At 37.3% G+C, this 21,747-nt stretch overlaps 3 protein-coding genes and 1 pseudogene across 10 annotated transcripts; 2 read left to right on the top strand and 2 right to left on the bottom strand.

The window, feature by feature from the left end:
- Positions 1-1,704: 1,704 nt before the first annotated feature.
- Positions 1,705-7,465, bottom strand: LOC143262212 (uncharacterized). Of its 2 annotated transcripts, XM_076528083.1 has the most exons (8): positions 7,173-7,465; positions 6,711-7,036; positions 6,314-6,602; positions 6,169-6,254; positions 5,899-6,096; positions 5,610-5,829; positions 5,071-5,505; positions 1,705-1,944 (listed from the first exon to the last, which is right to left on the bottom strand). In XM_076528083.1, the coding sequence occupies exons 2-8, from the start codon at positions 6,984-6,986 to the stop codon at positions 1,835-1,837; spliced, it is 1,614 nt and encodes a 537-aa protein (XP_076384198.1). In that variant the 5' UTR covers positions 6,987-7,036; positions 7,173-7,465; the 3' UTR covers positions 1,705-1,834. The 2 variants fall into 2 exon arrangements, with proteins under 2 accessions (XP_076384198.1, XP_076384197.1); XM_076528082.1 differs by having other exon boundaries at positions 6,711-7,464.
- A 390-nt stretch (positions 7,466-7,855) lies between these two features.
- Positions 7,856-12,544, top strand: LOC143262218 (mediator of RNA polymerase II transcription subunit 25-like). 7 transcript variants are annotated; one of them, XM_076528092.1, is made up of 15 exons: positions 7,856-8,010; positions 8,538-8,673; positions 8,774-8,819; positions 8,938-9,062; positions 9,128-9,347; positions 9,418-10,006; positions 10,235-10,557; positions 10,641-10,822; positions 10,897-11,059; positions 11,132-11,323; positions 11,394-11,588; positions 11,649-11,837; positions 11,916-11,975; positions 12,063-12,176; positions 12,249-12,544. In XM_076528092.1, the coding sequence occupies exons 2-15, from the start codon at positions 8,552-8,554 to the stop codon at positions 12,390-12,392; spliced, it is 2,664 nt and encodes an 887-aa protein (XP_076384207.1). In that variant the 5' UTR covers positions 7,856-8,010; positions 8,538-8,551; the 3' UTR covers positions 12,393-12,544. The 7 variants fall into 7 exon arrangements, with proteins under 7 accessions (XP_076384207.1, XP_076384206.1, XP_076384205.1 ...); XM_076528091.1 differs by having other exon boundaries at positions 10,232-10,557; positions 11,652-11,837; XM_076528090.1 differs by having other exon boundaries at positions 10,232-10,557.
- A 1,219-nt stretch (positions 12,545-13,763) lies between these two features.
- On the top strand, positions 13,764-18,804 carry LOC143262217 (phosphoribosylformylglycinamidine synthase-like). The gene is given in 21 exon segments (XM_076528086.1): positions 13,764-13,876; positions 13,944-14,086; positions 14,151-14,541; positions 14,597-14,709; positions 14,792-15,052; positions 15,110-15,183; positions 15,253-15,409; positions 15,484-15,830; positions 15,908-16,047; positions 16,049-16,109; positions 16,180-16,305; positions 16,365-16,592; positions 16,657-16,855; positions 16,930-17,195; positions 17,267-17,483; positions 17,553-17,732; positions 17,816-17,854; positions 17,857-17,976; positions 18,081-18,362; positions 18,464-18,556; positions 18,559-18,804. Coding segments are annotated over 20 exon segments (3,495 nt in total). The 5' UTR covers positions 13,764-13,876; positions 13,944-13,959; the 3' UTR covers positions 18,633-18,804.
- Positions 18,705-21,237, bottom strand: LOC143262219 (alpha-N-acetylgalactosaminidase-like; annotated as a pseudogene).
- Between the last annotated feature and the right edge of the window lie 510 nt (positions 21,238-21,747).

Raw genomic sequence — 21,747 nt, 5'->3', positions numbered from 1 at the left:
TAGTTTTATAAAATTGATACATTTAGAATGGGAACTTTTCTACTGTGATCGATGTTCCGGCCCGATCATAAGAATGTCACTGCCCGCACGCATAATTAATGGCCTATTTATACCTGCGTCTTATCTTTTGTTGAGAGTGAAAGTGGGGCGGGAAGGGTCAGCGTTACACCCCCCGTCCTAGACGCAGCTTGCTCCAGCGAGGTGTTAGTTTTACCGTAGGGTTCCTTTCTTTTGAGGGTGGTTCATATCCCGGTGGCGCGTTCAGCAGTTCTTGAGTGGGTGCGTTCGCGTTATAAAGTACCTGGAGTTCTAAATTTACATAGTGTGTGATTTTGGGGCTGAAGATTTCGATACATATGTTTCTGGGAACGAGTTTGCCTAATAGTGAAAAAAGTCCGCAACGGTAAAAAATGTAGAGTATGCCTATAGTTCTGCTTAACTTGTTCGATATTTTGTTCGATCTGGTCTAAATTGGTACTGATTGTTCTGTATGTGTCGATGTTTAGTGTGCCGTGGAGTGAAGGTATTTTGTCAGGAATTAACTGCATGTCAGATGTCGAAAATGGTAACGTAACGTTGGGTCTGTAAACTACTGTTTGTTTGAACTCGTATGTTTTTGCCAAATGATGTGAGAACTGATCGCCCAGGAGTGAGCAGTCTTGTGTAGAGCGGAGTATGGTTGGTCGTCGTATTTCGATACTGTGATCTTCTTATCGCATATTGCATTTAACGCGAGTTTGCGTTCCGGTATAAGAATGTATCCGTCTTTTATCGCGATGATAGCTATAATGTGAATTTTGAATAAGCTACTGGTGCAAATTTTGTCGTTTGTATCAATTGTGTCTTTTCTCTAATCAGTTTGCTGTCGCATGTGTCAATAGTGTTGATGAGGTAAGTGTGTTGCGTGCGTTTGCAGTATCGTGTGTTTGCGTGTGTCATACAGTTGCTTATCCACTGTTGGTCGGCCTGTATGTAGCTGCGCTTGGTTTCGTCTATTGCGATCCATTCTGATTCGGGGATGGTCACAATATGATGTTTTCCGATTCGTTGTGGAATGGGGATGAGGTGTTGTAGCTGAAATATCGGTTTCTCCATGATGGGTATCGAGAGGTGGTACACGAGATGCCCTCGCGTTAAGGAAATCGCAACAGCGGCGATGTCGAGCAGCAACGCGTAGTCCCGTCGGCCGTCCAGCATCGGGGCGCCAGGTCTCTGGCTTTGAACTCCGTTGATACCCTGCGCTAGTATTTCAGGTGTTAAAAGTTGTGTATCTATGATTCCATGCTTACCCATGGCGATAGCAGTCAGGAGTGTGGAGGTGTCGTCTCGCAATCCTTGCGTTATGGGAATCATGACTTCCAAGGCCCGCACCATCTGGATCTGTTGTGTATTATTGTTGAGCACTTCGATGAGCGAGTCGTAGTTCGTTCTGCTGCCTCTGTTAGCTTCTTCCAGCAGTACTCTGATTACTGCTGTCTGGCTTGATATGCTGCTTGCCAATTTGTGTTGTCCGTCATAAATTTTGTCCATTTCTTTATGCAAATTTTCTAAGTCATCGTTGTCAAGTATGTCGAAAAGTGATTTGCTGAGCGATCCTATCGCGTTTATCAATCCTCGACGGCGTCTTAGATCCTTTCCTTCGAGTGTCTGTATGGTCTGTATTTGCTTGTGGGTGTTCTTCATTATCTGCCTCAATTGATTGAGTTCTCTCATCTCTTCACAGCTCCCGCATCTGGTTCTTAGTGATGATAGCTGGCCTTCTATCTTCTCGTAGTCCTTTCTGAGTTCGTTGGTGTCAAATATCGTGATGATATTCCACGTCTCGTGGTATATTCTAGCCGGTCCCAGTTGTTCTACGTAAATCGTCGAGTCGTTCAGTGACTCGATACGAATCTCGGCTTGTACCAGGGAGAGGCTCGTCAATTGAATCAGGGCTAGTAGCATCTGTAACAGAAAAGTACGGCCGTATGTTATCCGTATGTGCCTTCTGTAATCGTCCATTGACTTCCAAGGTGACGTTGTTGTTCTCCGCGTGGAAGGCCTCAATGCGGTAAGGGCCTTTCCATGTTTTGGCGAGCTTCCCTCTTGCCATATGGTCTTTGATCAGCACTTGATCTCCCTGGCGGTATACCGGGTGTGTACGTACACGCTTGGAATCATGACGTTCTTTACTGCGTCTCTTGCTCTCCTCTAATCTTTCTCTTGCGGCCTGAATCAACTGGTGGTGTCGTTTCCTCCATTTGGTTACCAAGGTTTCATAGGTTGTGCCTGGAGTGGAGCTAACTGCTGATGGTACGTTAGCCGTTCGTCCAAACGTCAGTTCGAAAGGTGTCCGTCCGGTAGATTCGTGGACACTAGTGTTGTAGGCGAGTGTGATGGGCTTTGCAACTTCGTCCCATTCGAGTTCTGTGTGCTCCGCTGGGGCTGTTTTTAGAAGATCTTGAATCACTGCATGAGCTCGTTCAAGCGATCCGTTGCTCTGTGGGTGCCAAGAGGTTGTCTGGATATGTTGTATCCCAAGATTCTCCTCAAACTCTTGCATTACCTGGCCGATAAAGTTTGCACCTTGATCGGTGAGTATAGCTTTTGGTGTTGAAAATGTGTATACATAGTTTTCGAGTAAACCGTTGACCACGTCTTCTGCTCTGGTCGCAGTGAGGGGAACGAATATGAGGTATTTCGTGAGCTGATCCTGGATGCTGAGGATATGTCGGTTGTTTCTCCGTGTGACTGGCAGTGGTCCGAATATATCCATAGCGATTTTGTCATTAGGTTGTAGTGGTGTATCTGTAATAATGGCGGGGTGTGCGAATGGCGTACGTTGTGTTTTGTTGCGTTGACACACGTCGCAGGTCGTAATGTATCGCCTTACATCCTCGTCCATTCCTCTCCAATAGTAGTTCATTTTGATTCTTCAAAGTGTCCTTGTTTTCCCAAAGTGTCCACTTGTCGGCGTACCATGATTTTCTGAGATGATCAGTTGCTTTTCTTCTGATGTGAGCCACGAAGACGAGGCCTGCTATATTAATGGGTCTCGGCGGTGTATGGAGCTCGCCTCTGCCGCTCTTGTCGTCCTCGTCTTCGTACGGTACTTTTGTACACAGAAATTCATTGAACGAGCCGAGATTCTTGAAAAGCATCTTCTGCTTGAAGATCGAAAACGCGTTGGTCGTGTACGTGCCGAAGCAAGTTAGTCTCAAAAATATGTTTATATAGCCGGACGGTTTCTCGTCGTCGTCGTCGACGAGGCCAAATGTGTTATCTATTTGGTACGATTTAGGCAGATGCTTGTGGTCGTTGCTCGTCATCGTTACGTAGTCGCAAAGACATCCCGACATGGGGATCTTTGTTCTACCGAGAGGGAGTTTCTTCACTTCCTCGGAACACAGCAATATTTCCTTTATCTTGTAAACATCTAATAATATAGGTCTTGTACGTAGTTTCTCTACCAATTCTCCGGGAGCTCTGGTGAATATATATACTTTGCCGGCGTTGAAAAAGACATTACGGAACTTGGCTTCGCGCATCGACTCCTTATTTCTGTCCGGTTTGGTTAGCGTAAAAGACGTTTGAAAGATTCGAAACAATGGCATGTCTGGAAATTGCATATCAACGCCCAGGCTGGACGCATCGATTCCGTGCAGTTTCTCAGGGTATAAACTGACGTGGCTTACGAAAGCTTCCAAGATGTACAATTTTTCATGTTTGTCGGAAACGCAGTGTCGGTTCATTGTGGCAGAATGATTCCTGTTCGATGCTTGGAAAAGACAGGAAAGTGGTTTCGTGAGATAGTCCGGTAGACACTTTAATTTTGATGATGAAATTGATCGTTGCGCAGGCTTGTTTGAGGCCCGCTCCAGAGAACAATTGAATTCGTTTGGAAAATACGAATTTGAAATTGGCGCGTCTTTCTTCGTTCAACGAGATTCAAATGATGCGGTTGACGATGTAAAAAGTTTTTTTAACATTATTATAATAGTATATTTAATACGGACGTTTGATTACATTGTACAAATATCTTAACACATTGCCTTTCTAATGGCTTATTATAGTACATTCTATTACAAAAAATATAATATATTTTTTGCATATGTACTTCTTTTTTAATAATACTTTACTGAGGATATATTGCGAACTACACACACGGCAGTGAATAGATAGAGATAATCTCGTATCGTTCCCATTTACACTTATTTATTATACAGGGTGTCCCACAATTATTTTAACAGCCGAAAATAAGGGGTAGCTGAGGTCATTTGAAGTAACTTTTTCCTTTGCGAAAATGCAATCCGCGGCTTTGTTTACGAGTTATTAACGAAAAACACTGGCCAATGAGAGGTGACGGTGCGAGAGAGAGAGTCCGCGAAAGAGTCCGCAGCACGAGGCTTTGACAGATTGTCGGGACGGACTCGGCCGTCACGGTTAAATTATTTATTATTTCGGGTCCGAAAAATGAGTAAATATTCTTCAGACGTTCTAAAGTAAAGGTGAACAGCGTTTTTCTTAAAAATATCACTGTTACGTAGTAAAAAAAAATCCCGAAAGTTCTCGCTTCGTGATTTGTTCAATACTTCGAACGTGGCTCGAGTCCGTCCCGACAATCTGTCAAAGCCTCGTGCTGCGGACACTTTCGCGGACTCTCTCTCTCTCGCACCGTCACCTCTCATTGGCCAGTGTTTTTCGTTAATAACTCGTAAACAAAGCCGCGGATTGCATTTTCGCAAAGGAAAAAGTTACTTCAAATGACCTCAGCTACCCCTCATTTTCGGCTGTTAAAATAATTGTGGGACACCCTGTATATTACAATTTACTTGCTATAAATTTTAACCAAAAATCAAAACATAAGAGCAAGATAGTAATGTAAGACTGTAAATATCAGAAACAAATAATAAAGTGATTCTTGAAACAATTGTACTATTACCTTTACACGATTTGTTAGTGTAAAAGTATTAAATTAATTTTTTTTCTAAGTATCTTAGCTTAATCTTATACATATTCCGAAGACATAATTCACTTTTAAATTGCTTACTTAATACGTAAAAATTATTTAAAATATATGATTTTTCTTACTTGATCTTGAGGGTGTAGAACAGAATACATTTTTCATGTTCTCTTTCCAGTCAGTCTGTTGGACGTCGTCCGTCAATAAAAGTCGTTCACTGTAACAAATCTTTTGCTTCACTGGAGTATTGTTACAGCTGCCAGTTATATTCGTTGCACTATTCATACTATAAGTCTGATAACCGGTGTCTTGTACAGAGTTTGAAACACTTTGTTGGTCAGACATGCCTAATTTAGTAAATGTGTAAATATCGTTTCGATCTTTCGAAGGAAGTTCTACGTCCTCAGTCTCAAAGTTCTTTTCGATATAAGGCGAATTTTTCGCGACAATTTTCGTCCCGGGCGAGTTATTAATTTGAGCATGCTCGGAGTTATTGTCGAAATTTAGGAACTTATGAATTTCGTATTCTGCCACTGATGTCATAACGTTGTCAAAGGACACATCTAAAAGGTCGAGAAAACATAAATATTATGTTCAAATGTATTATATAAAAATATACAAATAAAAGCATGTACAAATTTAATGAAAATAATGTTGTAGGGAATACCTGAAGAATTATCATTTGAGTATTCGTTATCTTCCTCGCTGGATTGATCCACACTCATTTCTGTGACAAAGTCTAATCGGACAACTGAACGATTTCGAAATTGTATACTTTCGCAAGACATGTTATTTGCTCTTTTATGTATTGGAGATATGTTCGGAGAAGATAAATTATCAAGAACAATTTCAGATGTATCGAAACGATTTTCTGAATCTTGTGATGGCTAGAAGTAAATTTTATTGAAGTCTACCCAAAATTAAGAGATCCATTAATAATAAGAATTTCAAGTTACTTTGAATGGAACTCCATCTGCTAGCATGCCACTTTGTGGATGACTGGAAGACAATATAAGAGATTCATTCAATTTCACAGATGACACAGATTCAGAAAAGTTTTCCTCTTTATCCAAATATTCATCGTGGTTGCAGAATAACTTTCTTCTCAAGGAGTTATTGCTCGAGTTCGAGTCATCACTCTCAAGATTCTGTTCCTGAAAAATAGAAAAAAATCAGCAAAAAATTTATTATATTTAAATCACTCTGATTGCAATCTTTTTGTTTACTTGAGTGAATGTCAAATAAGGTTTTAAAACTTCTTCAACGTGCGATGGTAAATCAGGCGGCAACGATAATAGTGTTTGACTCCATCCTGAGAAAATATAAAATTTAAGCAATAGGAATGCGATGTGCAAAATTTATAGTAATTACCATCTTTCTTCAATTTGGAAGATACTGCATTCATGTTACTAGATGCTCTAGTTGGAGTGTCTGTTTTAATTTTCATTCTACTGTCTTTCTTCTTTATTTCCCATGGGCTTGGAATGATTTTATTCTCCTTAAAAAATCGATCGATAGCTGCTTGAGCTTTTACTTCAGTTTCTTCATCGATACAGTGTACCTGTTGCTCAGGAAATTCTTCTATACTTGCTGGCTGTATCATGGCCAGTTCATCCACGCACCATGCAAAATCTGGAGACTGCTGGGACGAATTTGAAACCTGCGTGAACAATATCGTAAGAAAATATTAATTTAAAAAATGGCATTATCCATCAAATTAAAACTCTATTTTACATTTCGGCAAGTTACAAAATATTTTAAAGATTACCTTACTAAACACAGTCGGACTAATTACAGATAAATGCAGTCTACTAGTTAAATCAGTCTCAAATGGATTTCTTGCCATAAACGTTGTTAGTCCTGATGGTGGAGTAATATGACTAGGAAGCACACTGAAACAACTTATATTGTTTTGACATGTTGCGTGCGTTGAAATTGAATCATGCCGTTTCACAGGTGTCTTGTACATTATAGGGCTCTTCATTGCTATGCCGTCATGCTTGTTTTCATTCTTAATCGGTGTTGTCCACTTCAATTGCTCCATTTTAACGTAATTATAAAAACTTACGGAAATAATTATGGCAAATAGAGTAGCTATAAACGAAAATTCAAATGTTGATTGAAAATATTATATTTTCGTTTCTTTTCACGATAAATATATTTATTTTTCAAATAACTAAGAAAACAATGCTCTTGATTAAGAAAAACTGTTGTAAATTGTTTGGAATACTTAGGTGTTCACTATCGAGAATGTTGTAACGTCTTTTATCTTTTCGTCCTTTCAATCTATAACCGTTACTGCATAAAATAAACTTAAATATTTCATGAACTTTCTTATTGGATCATTAGTTTTATTTTATGCACAACGGTAGAACGCTACATAATGCCATTCCTGTAATTCAGGAATCTGTTTACGAATTTGAATTATTTTAAATCAACGAACTGTAATCACATGACCATGTCATAAATTACACTGAATCACACTCTCAGCGATTTCCACGGAAGACAAACGGGAATATAGTCTAACAACTAAAGACAACTGATGTCCTAGGGCTCGATGGTGGCGGTCTGCAGTGAGTCCAACAGGTACTTTCCTGTGCGTGAATTAACGTATTTCTGATTAATACAATTTTTACGCAATTAGTACAAATGTCCATACTACTTCTAATAGTAATTTAGTAATTTATAATAGAATCTTTAAATTCTTATTTTCTGTTTCTTTTTCTACGATAGTGGCGGTGCTAGTGGCAGAATCAAGAAGCTTTATTTAGTTACTGTACAGCGCCAATTAGTCAGTGGCAAAATGCCCAAACTGTTTGCCAAACAGTAGCGTCACCTGTGGCGAAATTTAAAAGCTCTGTTTTGGCTAGCAGTTTCAGCTAATATGACATTCTTTCAATAATTTGAACATTGTGAAAGCAAGCTTTAAGCTCTCAAGTTTGCATTACCAACCTTCCAAAATAACATATATATTCTGGTATTGCTTTAGACGATTTTTGTTTTACCAGTTCAGTTTAATTGACAAGAATATTAAATATCAGTAATTATTAGATTGTATGTAACTTGAGGTATAAAACAATTTTTAACAATTTATCTTTGTCTTTAAATAAAATTTGTCAGTGCTGATTCCCAACTCATTACGTAGAGAGAATTTAGAAACACAAAACCAACTTCGATACTTTCATGTTATAAATGTTTTCACTGCGTAATATTTACTGTTAATAAATCATTTAATGATTGTTAAGCATCGTTTTGTGTTTGGTTGACGATTTAATGCAATTGTGGTAATTAGTAATTTTGTGGAATTGTTAAGAATGTCTTTAACCTACAAAGTTGTGGTATTGTTTGCATAGACAAATATCAGCTGTCACTTTTAACTGCTCTCAAACACATACTTTGTAGTATAATTTACGAGCAGTCTGATGTAAATTCTAAGCAAGTCCAATTCATTTTTATTAGATTGTAAACGTTTGTATCAAAAATACTGTAAAATTTTTATTTTTTTGTATCTTTCATATTAGAAGCATTAATAATCCGACTCTTGCCAAGAGTAAGTACGTCTATTAACATTTACATATTTTTCATATTCTGGCAGATAATATAACAAAAATGGTGGCTGGTCCTACGGAACATGGAACGCAGGCAGATGTAATATTTGTCATTGAAGGCACAGCTGTAAATGGAGCCTATCTTAATGATCTCAGAACTAATTATGTGGGTCCAACGCTCGAGTATGTTCTAAGTTACATATTTGTATTTTTATGCTTTGTTTTATAAAATAGGGTCCTTTTGCATTTACATTTATTCATCTGCAATTTTTGTATTTTACAGATATTTCAATCAAGGTCCCATCGAAGATAGGGAATATGTGTCCGAGGTAAAATAATAAATGGTTCATTATCTTATTGCAGAATATATAATTACATCTGATAAATATCAATGTAATTTGTATTAAATTTGATGACTATTAATAAGTTGTTTCTATTTCTCTTTAGAATAGTTCAACATTGTATGGTATAGTGATATACCATGCTGCCGACTGTTTGCCAGCACCATGTACAGAAACTTTTGGGCCGTATGCCAATCCTCACAAGTTACAACTTGTTCTTGATAAGTTAGAGTAAGTAATGCAATTTGTTATGTAATAGTTTCTCTGTTTATATGAGGTCTTTTATAATCGAATAGGATGGTTGGTGGGAAAGGTGAGTCGTATGCAAATATTGGAGAAGGTCTTGCTACTGGATTGCAATGCTTCGAGGACTTACAGTTACGACGTGAACCGAATACAGCATCACAGAAACATTGTATTCTGATTTGTAATTCTCCTCCTTATCAGACGGTCATACAAGAGTCGTATAAATTTGCTGGCCATACCATAGAGCAGGTGGCTACTTTGTATCAAGAGGTACACAAATACAAATAATTTCAATATACAAATTGTATCATAGATCTATAGCAATATTTTCTCGTTACAGAGGAACATTAATCTTTCAATATTATCACCAAGAAAAATACCCGCACTGTTTAAAATGTTCGAAAAAGCTGGAGGTGACCTACAGTCGTCGCAAACTAAAAATTATGCTAAAGATCCACGACATTTGGTGCTGCTACGTAATTACAATTTGAAAGAAAGGCCTGTTAGTCCTCCAATTGGCGGTGCTGTTCATAACAATCCGGGCACAGCTGCACAAATTCCGTTGAGCCCATTGCAAAGCAATGACAGTCCAAATACGAATCAAGTTCAACAAAATATTGCTCAGCCAACCCAGTCACAAGGTCCTCCATTCAGAAATCAAACGCCCCAAAATATTGCTCCAGTTCATCAAACGGTGGTACCAATTCCGACTGTTATGAGTACTGGAAGACCACCCTACAATCCTCAAATATCCGCTCCACCAACTTATCACCCACCAGCACAAACAAGAACAGGCCCAAGATGGAGACCTTTTGTGACACCAGGAAACACTGGAGCCGCGAATCCTCAGAGCAGTGCCTTGATAGCACAGTTAAATCAGCCTCCTTCGTTGGGTCTTAATGTAACACCATTTGGTCAAAGAATGGACGGTAATAATGGATTCAAACTTTTAATAAATTTAGTCAGTAGAAAAGTGCTTAGCTGATTTGCAATATAATTAATGTATTTATTTGATGTAGTATTAATTATTATCGCCAGTAATTGTAGACAGTATCACAGCATATAGGATCATTTTATATTATTCGTGTTAAAAATTCGATCTTCTTACTTCTTTTCAGTTCTTCATAGTACTCACATGTTGCATGCACTTTCAGTAGCCAACACCAACGTTATGGCTGCCAATGCGCAACAGCAGCAACAACAACAGCAACAGCAGCAACTTACACAACAGCAGCATCAGCAAGTGAGATTCACGATGCAATTGCAGCAGCAACAACAGCAACAGCAAAATGTGCAACAACAGTCTTCGATGCCTATGTCGGCCCAACAAAATCATGGACAGGGCACGCCGCAACTTACAGTATCATGCGTTAGTCAATCCGTGCCTACTCAAGTTCCACAAACAGTTACTACTTCGCAAACACAGGCATCGGTATCGTCGGTTACTCAGCAGCAGCAAGTGCTACATTCTCAAGCACAGGTAGTTTTTTAAAGAGTATCTTGCATGATTTTTTTTTATTCATTTTAATTGGAGAATCTTTTATAAGTATGTGACTGTTCTAGGGTAATATAAGTAGTGGACCTGTAGCTGGCCCACAGATTTCAGCACCAAGAGAAAGACATACGATATGGCACGGCATGATCGAGTGGGTTGAGAAAGCTAAAGCACCTGCGGATACGCAAAAACAGACCAGACATCTACCTTGTCATGTTTCTGCAAATTCTAAAGACGGCGATCCAGAATTGTAAGTCCCTTCTGGGAATAAATAGCTGTGCTATAAGCATTTTTGTCAGGTTAATATTCTCGATTGGTTTATAGGAAAGCCGACACCTGGCCGCAAAAGCTCCTTATGCAACTGATGCCTAAACATTTGATAGGCAACATTGGTGGATCTTATCTGAAGAATTCTAAGTCCGTTTTGTTCCATCCAGCACAATGCGAGGCACTGGAATCCTTGACTAAAGTTATGAGCTCCGGATTTGTTAGTATCCCATATACATTTTTATAAAATATATTAATTTGATCAGACATCGAAATAGCAGTCAAATTACAGGCAGGTTGTGTTCACTTCACCTTTCCTGCGCCACCATCGACTTGCGACATAAAAGTACTTATTCTCCTGTACACGGCTGAAAAAAGAACATATTTAGGATTTATTCCAAACGATCAGTCAGGTTTTGTGGACCGTCTTCGAAAAGTAATTCAGCAACAGAAAACGTCTCACGCTTCCATGAGACAAGGACAAGTTAGTCTACATTTTGATATGGTCAATTAACGATTTCCAGAAATAGACATGTGTTAATTAAATATCATAGGCTGGTCCTGCACAAGGAAATGCGATAACTGGACCCATGCCAACCACGGGCACATCGCAAGGTGGCATTCTTATGTCTCAAACAAACACTATGGCAATGGGAGGAGGTCAAATAACTCAAAATGTTGTCCCCACTAACGCTGCACAACAAACATTGACATCGTCCGTTGGACCACAAAGCCAAATTAGTATGCAGGTGAATAGCACAATAAAAATGACATTAGTTGGATAAAAAACTGTATGATTAATATATTAGCAGACCGGGCAAATAACTGGACCTCAAGTTGCACAACCTTCTGGCACAATGATAGGCCAACAGAGACCACCGTTCGATGACTTGGAAATAGCTAGGCGTCAGAACCTGTTGAAAATCCAACATTTGAGGCAAACGCTAGAAGCTGCACAGCAACAGGAAGCACAATATAAGTCTCAGTTAGAAGTAAATGTAAATATGAAAAATGCTAAAATCATATTAACAAAAAGTATTGAACTCTGATATTATGTACATAAATTTCATTTATAGATTCAACAAAATTTGGAAGTAGCACAACAGCAAGAAATGCAGTATAAACAACAGTTAGAGGTGAAGCGCTTTGATTGTGAAAGATTGTTTCTCTCATTGTATATTTTACTTGCAATTAGAAGAAACTGAACAAAGATTTTGTTATAGGCTCAGCAAGCGCAAAGAGCTCTTAATCCTGTCGGTATGGCCAATCAACAGGCAAACGCGCCAAGATTGATGCGCCCTGGTTCAAATATGGGTCTCAGACATTTATTACAACAAGTATGACAACGTACAATTGATTTAAACCATTAGATAATTAATTTGTTTACATATATTAATTCTTTTCTATAGCCACAACCACCATACAGGCAAGTACTTGGACTACAACAACAAATTGTTGCTGCCAGAGGACAAATGCCAACTAGGCCTATGGCACCTGGTAATTCACAGAATCAACAATTTGAAGATGTTAACAATTATGATTTCCTCGGATAAGCGATTTAGATAGTAAAAATTTTTATAACGAAACGATGTATTTAAGTAAACTATTTGCTATTTTACATAAGTATTATATAAATATGTTTGTTAAGACTGTAAATCATGTATTACTTTTTATGATCAAAGAAATTAACAGAATTACGAATGAATTGAGAGAATTATTAATATGCGATCTAATAAATTAATTCATAAATCTTGACGTAATTTCTACAGAAACAATGTTTGTTCGCATGTAACAATTTTTTGTTGATAAACCTAAAAGCACGTGGTAGGAAACAGGAAGGTTATGTGTCATACAGTTGAACGTGGTAACTAAAAGAACCTGTTGCGTGGAATAATTACAAGCATACAAGGTTTTGAGATTGTATATACGTGCAGATGATACTGTAAGTTACTATGTATACTCGTTATATAATAAATAAACTTGTCTTAAATCATTAAAAAAAGATTTGTTTTTGCACTTAGTATACGGTATACATTATGCATTGTATACATATGTACATACATATACATACATATATTTAAATTAAGTCTCAAAGTAAAGTTGCAGATTTTGTTAACAAGAGATGAATTTTTATTCTGTAAATTCACATGTATATTAATCAAGTTTGAAATATGAAAGCCATAAATATATCTCTAATAAAATTTAATTTATTCTTATTAATATATTAAGCCTGTATTCATACAACCAATAATTAAGAACAGATGCATCAAAAAGATGCTTACAATCACAGTAAAATGTGAAGACACACCACACATAATCTCAGACAGATAAGAATATCATTGAGCAAGATGTCCATTTGACCTAAACTTAAACTCTGTTTAGTTTTGAAATAACATGGGTGTTCTATTTTGCAATTACCACACTGATAAATAAAGATAGCACACTGATTCCATTTAATTCTATACCAGGGGGGTCGATTGTTATGGTCGATCTGCATCACTGTACTGTGTTCTTTCTACACTTTATTTTCTTTTGTGTTTCTTTTATTTGTAATTTTTTGTTCATAGACAATGGGTATCATAAAATTTTACAAATCATCTGGGTTGAGATCCGGACATCTGAGAAACCAATTCAACAGTCTGGTTCTATTATCTAAGTCAATAATTGGACTGGAGACAGAATTGTGCTACTATGTTGAAACTAAGGAGTCTTTAAGTGATGAAGAATTGAAACTATTAAAATGGATTCTTATTCCTCCATTCGAAAAACATTGCCTAAAGAGTGAGAGTGTATTTGATCATAAATCGGATGGTAGCTTAGTTATTGAAATTGGTCCAAGGTAAAGCAAACCATTAGATAAATAATTATTATTAATAGTATAATATAAATAACTAATATCTCATGTTTTTACAGATTGTAAGTCTGTTTGTTTTTACAATTTGTAAGTCTGTCAACCTGCATAAGATAATAAGAATTGAAGCAACTATTAGATACTGCATCAAACAATGGAAAACTTGATAAAATCTTGGAAGATACTGTATGTATAAAATTCGTCATTTAAAATACAAATGAAGCAGTATTTATAATTTTATATTTTTGTACAGATAGCAGAGAAATAAAATGACTCAATGTAGGTACATGCAACCGATAGAAACATTTGATCATGGTTTTAGACCTGATGACTGGTTTGAAGTGGATGTCCTCAAAGGTGGACGAAAAGCATTGGAGGAAGTTAATTCAAAATTAGGTACATATCTAAAATAAAATACAATATATTATTCAAGATAAAACTCATTTTATTTTTTATGTAGGTTTGGCATTCAATAACTGGGATTTAGATTTTTATACAGACCTGTTTCTTAATAAATTGAAACGAAATCCGACCAGTGTCGAATGTTTCGATTTAGCGCAATCTAATAGCGAGCATAGTCGTCATTGGTTTTTTAAAGGATACGTAGTTATTGACAATGAAGAGATGAAGAAATCATTACTTGGTATGATTATAGAGACACAAAAACACTCGAATCCGAATAACACAATTAAGTATAGTGACAACAGTAGTGCAATCAAGGGATATCAAGTCAAGACATTAAGACCTACTTTGACTAACAAATGTAGCTTTTTCCACTTAGAAAATGTTACTCAAGATCTCATATTTACCGCTGAAACTCACAACTTTCCAACTGGTGTTGCTCCATTTAGGTAAGTAATACTGACTAATTTCTTATTTGTAATTACACTAAATTGTAATTTGCAGTGGTGCTACAACTGGAACTGGAGGCAGACTCAGAGATATTCAAGGCATTGGCAGAGGAGGATATTATATTGCTGGAACTGCTGGTTATTCTGTTGGAAATTTACATATCCCAGGTTCGTTTTATCTTTTTTTTTTAAATTTGTGGATGCCGAAAAATGATTATTGTTCTTACCAACCATTTTATTTATTTGACAGGGTACGACTTGCCATGGGAAGAGAAAGATGTTCCATACCCTAGCAACATGGCTAGTCCATTAGAGATTATAGTTGAAGCTAGTAACGGTGCATCCGATTACGGCAACAAATTTGGAGAACCACTAATAACAGGATTTGCTCGTTCTTTTGGAATGATAGATAATATTGGGGAACGTCGTGAATGGATTAAACCCATAATGTTTAGCGGAGGCTTGGGTACAATGGACACTGATATGTCACAGAAAGTTGCACCAGCAAAAGGTCTGGGTTAAAGATAAGCGAATGCAATGCATAACAATTGAAGATTAATTATTTTAGGTATGGAAGTAATAAAAATTGGTGGTCCTGTATACAGAATCGGCGTGGGAGGTGGCTCAGCCAGTTCCATCGAAGTATTTTGATTACGATCATTCATTAACATCATTCTTTCTGTGTTCAACTAAATAATTCAGAGTTATTAGGTACAAGGCGATAATAAATCAGAACTCGAATTTGGAGCAGTCCAAAGGGGTGATCCGAAAATGGAGCAGAAACTGAACAGAGTGGTTCGTGCATGTACAGAAATGGGACAAAAGAACCCAATACTCAGTATACATGATCAAGGAGCGGGAGGGAATGGTGAGTATTATTTTCATATAATTATATCATAATGATAAGACAATTAAATCATTGTATGTTTCAAATACTATTAGGCAACGTTCTAAAGGAATTGGTAGAACCTGCTGGCGCTGTTATCTTCACCAAGAAATTTGAGCTAGGTGATCCAAGCATCAGTACTTTGGAATTATGGGGTGCTGAGTATCAAGAGAATGATGCAATTCTATGTAAACCTGAAGATGCTGGCTTACTCAAGGAAATAGCAGCTAGAGAGAAATGTCCTATCAACTTCGTAGGAACTGTTACCGGAAATGGAAAGGTCATTCTTTCTGAAGAAATCGATTGTAACGTATCAAAGTATCTAAATGAAAATTATAAGGATGAGAAGAGACATCCGGTGGATTTAGATTTAGAATTGGTACTCGGGAAAATGCCGCGTAAGGTAAACGTGCAGAAATATCAAAGAACATATTAATTTGTGATAAAGTTGAAACTAAACATAATTTTTTGGTTTCGCAGACGTTCAACTTTCAGAGGCGAAACATACAACTACCTTCTTTGTCACTTCCAACAGATTTGACCGTACAATCTGCTTTGGAAAGAGTCTTGCGTTTGTCTTCAGTTGGCAGCAAACGATATTTAACTAATAAGGTTGACCGTTGGTCCTCTGCATACTCCTCTTGCCGATGTTGCTGTAACTGCAGTCTCTTACTTCTCAACGGTAAACGGAGAAATAATTTGTTAATAAATAGTATCATTAGCAATATATTTTTTCATGCAAATCTTCGTAGGTTGGCATAGCTACATCTATTGGAGAACAGCCAATAAAGGGTCTAGTAAATGCAGCAGCTGGAGCTCGCATGACCGTGGCAGAGGCCTTAAGCAATTTAGTATTCGCGCGAATCTCAAATTTAAAGGTATTAGGTGTATCAACGTAAATTGAACTTTTTTGTTTACTAAAGTTTACACACTATAGGATGTTAAATGCAGCGGTAATTGGATGTGGGCTGCCAAATTACCAGGAGAGGGTGCTGCACTATACGATGCGTGTTCTGCTATGTGTTCATTGATGAACGAACTTGGCATTGCAATCGACGGAGGTAAAGATTCTCTTAGCATGGCTGCTCGAATTGGTAAAGATGTTGTTAAAGCGCCAGGGACACTTGTAGTTTCTTGTTATGCTCCTTGTCCGGATATCCGACATGTAAGTAAGAGTTAAAACATCTTTATCTAGGTTTTTATATTCAACTAACAGTTTCATATTGCAGGTGGTAACGCCAGACTTTAAAGCACCTGCGACAGGGAAGAATGGCAGCTTGTTATTCGTCGACTTGTCTAATGGACAAAGTCGAATCGGCGGTACGGCTTTAGCTCAGGTGTATAAATCACTTGGTAACGATGTTCCAGATATGAGACATGCCGATTTATTGAAAAATGCTTTCAAAGCGACGCAACAGTTGATTGCAGGTGAATTATAATGTTTTAATATTTCTTTCATTATATTGAGAAGATATAAAAAAATACTTTTTTTCTATTTACAGAGGAAAAAATATTGGCAGGACACGATGTTAGCGATGGGGGACTTATCACGTGTCTTTTAGAAATGTGTTTTGCTGGTATGTCTGGAATGGACGTTAATATTTCCCACAAATCTGGAACACCTATAGAAGTTTTATTCGCCGAAGAAGTGGGCTGGATATTGGAAGTTGATGAAGAAAATTACCAACACGTGTTAAATGTGTTCAAACAATTTAATGCTCCTATATATTCAATTGGACGATCTGAAAAGTTTGGAATGACTTCGAAAGTATTTACTCTAAATTTTATGCGAAATCTTTAATATGAGCATTTATAATTACTTTCACATTATGTTCTTAGATAAATGTCAAAGTTCAAAATCGGACTGTCTTGGATTCGACGGTGTTATCCTTGATGTCTCTATGGGAAGAAACTAGCTACCAATTAGAACGTCGTCAAACAAATGTGGAATGTGCATTACAAGAGTTTGATGGACTCAAAGATAGAGCTGCGCCAGTTTACAAGTTGTCCTTTAACCCTGATGTAAAACCTGTTAGGATTCATAAAACTTTAACTTGTTCGTAAAATTGTTATCTAGTATTTGCTTACGTCACAGCAAATTTTATAGTTTCTATCGATTCTACAGCAAAGATCACCGTAGCCGTGATAAGAGAAGAAGGCATAAACGGCGATAGGGAAATGGCGGCAGCCTTGGTGCAAGCCGGCTTTGAGGTTTATGATGTGGCAATGCAAGATTTATTAGACAACAAAGTAACATTTGACAGGTTCAAAGGTGTCATCTTTCCTGGTGGCTTCAGTTATGCCGGTACATTGTTCATTTATTGTAGAGGGAAATTATTACTGCTACTGCATTAAGTATAATTGGTTTAAACTTATCTATAATTTCAGATGTCTTGGGCTCAGCCAAGGGATGGGCAGCAAGTCTCCTCTCCATCCGTCTTTACAGAAGCAATTGGAAGCATTTATCTCTCGTAAAGACACGTTCAGTTTAGGAGTTTGTAACGGATGTCAATTAATGTCCCTGTTGGGATGGATAGGAAACGAAACCGGTATGTTCTGTTGAGTAATAAAATGTATCCAGCATAAGGAATTTGTGCTTGCGAAATTCATGAATTTCATTAACACGCTTGATCATATCCTCCTTCTAACGCAGGTAATGTTGAAGAACCAGAGGTTTTCTTAGATCATAATCTATCCGAGAGGTTTGAGTGTCGGTGGAGTACGGTCAGAATTGATAAGTCACCATTCATAATGCTGAATGGAATGGAAAATAGCGTATTAGGCGTGTGGGTTGCACATGGCGAGGGAAGATTTACTTTCAGAAACGATGATACGTTGAAGAAGCTTCAAAACAATAATTGCCTGGCCATCAGGTATACTGATGATTACGGCAACCAAACCGAACAATATCCTCTTAATCCTAATGGTAGTACAGGTGAGAATTCGTGTATTTATGTGTAAATATCAATGCGGATGATAGGGAATCAGTGTTTGAATCTGACGAAATTATGTATCAAATATTTTGTATTACCTTAGGTGGTATTGCTGGTATCTGTTCCGCGGATGGACGGCATCTCGCGATGATGCCACATCCTGAACGATGTACACAAATGTGGCAGTGGCCTTGGATTGGGTGAAATACGAGATTTCGCCATGGCAACGTATTTTTGATAACGCGTACGCCTGGTGTTTGTCTAAACAATGATTTAATACATTCCACACGATAACAGCCTATTAGTGTACATAACAAGATTGCCTATGTTCTGAATGAATTAACTTTTCATAGATTATAAAATTCTTTATTTTCTACTTTCTTAACAAAGTATGGTAACATTGTGTAGTCAAGTACAATAAAAATGGTAAATTACAATTAGAAATTTCTTAATTGTTCAATTCGTGTCACTTAAACGAATTCTGTCTGACTTTAAAGAGTTGATTCGAAGGCGAGAATTGTTGAAATTGATTCGTATCAAAAACGTCTTCTAAATGCAAGTCGCAACACCGGATGGATTCACTTTGACTTTTATTTTCGTTTGAGGCGTCAGAACGCCGTAATTTACATCTTCGTATAAATCCTGGAAACAGAATTATTTTGGCAGTTTTTATTTTAAACTAATTAAATCTTAGAATCGTGATTGTTCCGTAAACGCATACCTCCACATTGTATCCTCCAGGATACTGGAGCACAAGCTCCTTTAGTGTAACAGATACATCGGACGGTGTGCCGTCCGTTCTCCTATTTACAAACGCTATGGCGTAAGAGTAGTAATTCTGGTAGATGGGAGTTATCGGCCTCGCCCAGATTTCAATGCCTTTATGCTAAACAGTAGAGTAGAACTCTTACTAACGTATTCCGAAACCCACACTATTTCCCCGCTACTGTTCAATTTTCATGCACATACTACATTATTACTAATATTTAATTAACTAACTTTGTAGATACGTCGACCCTGAATGCCCAGTGGATCCTGATCCACAGCAATAATTTTCCTATTCTGTAAAATAGCTTTGTACTCGGGCCTGATAGTTCGTAAATCAACGGACATTAATAGAGGCGCCGCCAGAATGGCCCACAAGGCCATTTGTGTTTTGCTTTGCTCGTAACTTAGACCAAAGTTACCAATTATCAGCATGTCGGGATCGTTCCAGTGACCGGGTCCCGCATTTGGTACAATCGCATCTTGATTGTTTCCATAATAATCTATAATGGTTTCTAGGCTGTTCCAGGAATCTTGAATGTCGTCAAAATTCCTCCAAAGATTACAATGTTGTGTTATGGCAATAAAGTTTGGCTGAAATTTATATACTCTCAAAGACTGTTCTAATGTAATATTCTACAGATGGTATTATAAAGACCGACCTGCATTCCAGCATAAATTTGATAGACTGGCCAACTACAAGAATAGACCATAGACCGACCTGTTTGATTTAAATAAAACCCAAACTCAGGATAGCCTAAAATATTTGATAAAATTATTGAATAAAGTCAGTTAAGTAGAATTTGTTTCTAATTGACTATATGTATAATAATTTAAGCTGTACCTCTGTCCATTTCAGATGGATGGGAATAACAACCATCTAGTTTCACATAATCAACATCCCAAGATGCAAAAGTGAGTGCATCTATTTCTAAGTATCCTAATATACCAGGGTAACCAGCACATGTATAGTTACCAAAGTCTTCATAAATCCCGAATTTATGACCCTTTGAATGAATCTACAAAGCCAAAATAGAGAATTGTGAGTATAGGAAATCAATATCCTATGTTGAAGGTAATTATAGGAACATACATTGCAAGACTTTTCATCCCATGTTTAAATCTTTGTCTATCTGGTACAAGTTGACCATCAACATCTCTGTCTTTTTCCAACCAACAGTCATCAACATTAACATACTCATATCCAACAGCAGCATAGCCCTCTGCTACAATAATGTCTGCCATTGTGCGAAAGAGCCGATCACTATAAAATGTAAAAATTGAGTTTTAAGTAATTTTTAAACTTCTGTCATACAATAATTATTTTCTTAAGCTTTGCAATAGAAATTTACGAAACAACTATGTCACAGCTCTAAATAATTTTATTAAGTGTCATTGTTGATGTCATGCATCCTTGATTTGAATCAAATGCTAGTCAGTTCTATTCTAAGCAACATCTTATGAAAGAACAACATTTAAATTTTTCTTAGAATGTATTTTTCCACATTCATCAATGTAATCACAACATAAAAGATCCTTGTGTTTCATAGATTCTTCTAACAATATCTTTGATTTGATTAATTATCCCTTTACTTAAAAAACAATAACTGACAAAACTTTCATATTTACATTGTCCTTTATATAGGTCATTCTGAGAATGAAATTGAATTTTGCATTTCATGATAATCATCTACCAACTGGAGTTGGTAGTAATAGATTTAGAGATATGTAACAGAGATGCTAATGAAGTTTCACTTTATCATATAGAATCATGCTGTACTATCAAGCATTCGTAAGTTCTAAAAATCTATAATAACACTATAATTTCGACGAAAGATTACCAAATAAACTAGCTTCGAATCAATATTGTAGAAAGCTGAAGAAAGTGAGAAGATAAATTTGAAAATTAACACTCTCACCTGATACAGTTATCGGGATCATTTTTGCAATCTGTGTTGCACCTAAATCGTTCCCAGGCAAGCCAGCCCATGGGCAGCGTTCTCACAAGACCATTATCAAAAGCCAATGTCAAATCTGCCACTGACACAAGCAAACACCATATCCATACCAACTGCAACATTCTGCAAAAATCCACGTTTCGTTTTACTAATCCCTTTCACTGCACACGTACACTGAACCGACTGTTGTTGTACTACGACACTGGTATCATAATTTTGTTAAACAATAATTCTAACAAAAGTGTGTATGACTCTGTCGGAGTCAGGCAGAGATCTGGTCATTAGGAGCAGAGAAAAATTGTCATCCACATCCTGCACGGCTCTTGGCAGACTGATCTGATATAAGACCTCCAAGCCAAGAGTACTTTCACCCAATGCCCCATTTCATTTTTACACACAATCGCTGTCGTTGCTGGTGTGAGCATTGATTTCCTTTTGTACAGAGAACGAGCCTGCACACCAAGGCGCTGATTGCCCGTGTAACTATTACGGTACAATTACGCCTACGAAAGACAATCGCGAGCACATTTTATCCGCGAATATCGTCTTTGTCTCTTCGGCTACGAAATATTCGTACACCGCGATACGTGTAAGATTACCCTCGAATAATACACACTCGGTGGAGAATTACATTGCTCTCTGCGAATTATCTTGTGCTCTGTTT

The sequence above is a fragment of the Megalopta genalis genome, unplaced genomic scaffold, assembly GCF_051020955.1.
Source record: "Megalopta genalis isolate 19385.01 unplaced genomic scaffold, iyMegGena1_principal scaffold0098, whole genome shotgun sequence".
Classification (NCBI taxonomy): domain Eukaryota; kingdom Metazoa; phylum Arthropoda; class Insecta; order Hymenoptera; family Halictidae; genus Megalopta; species Megalopta genalis.
Note: the sequence above shows the minus strand (reverse complement) of the source record. Positions and strands in the feature narration are given on the sequence as shown.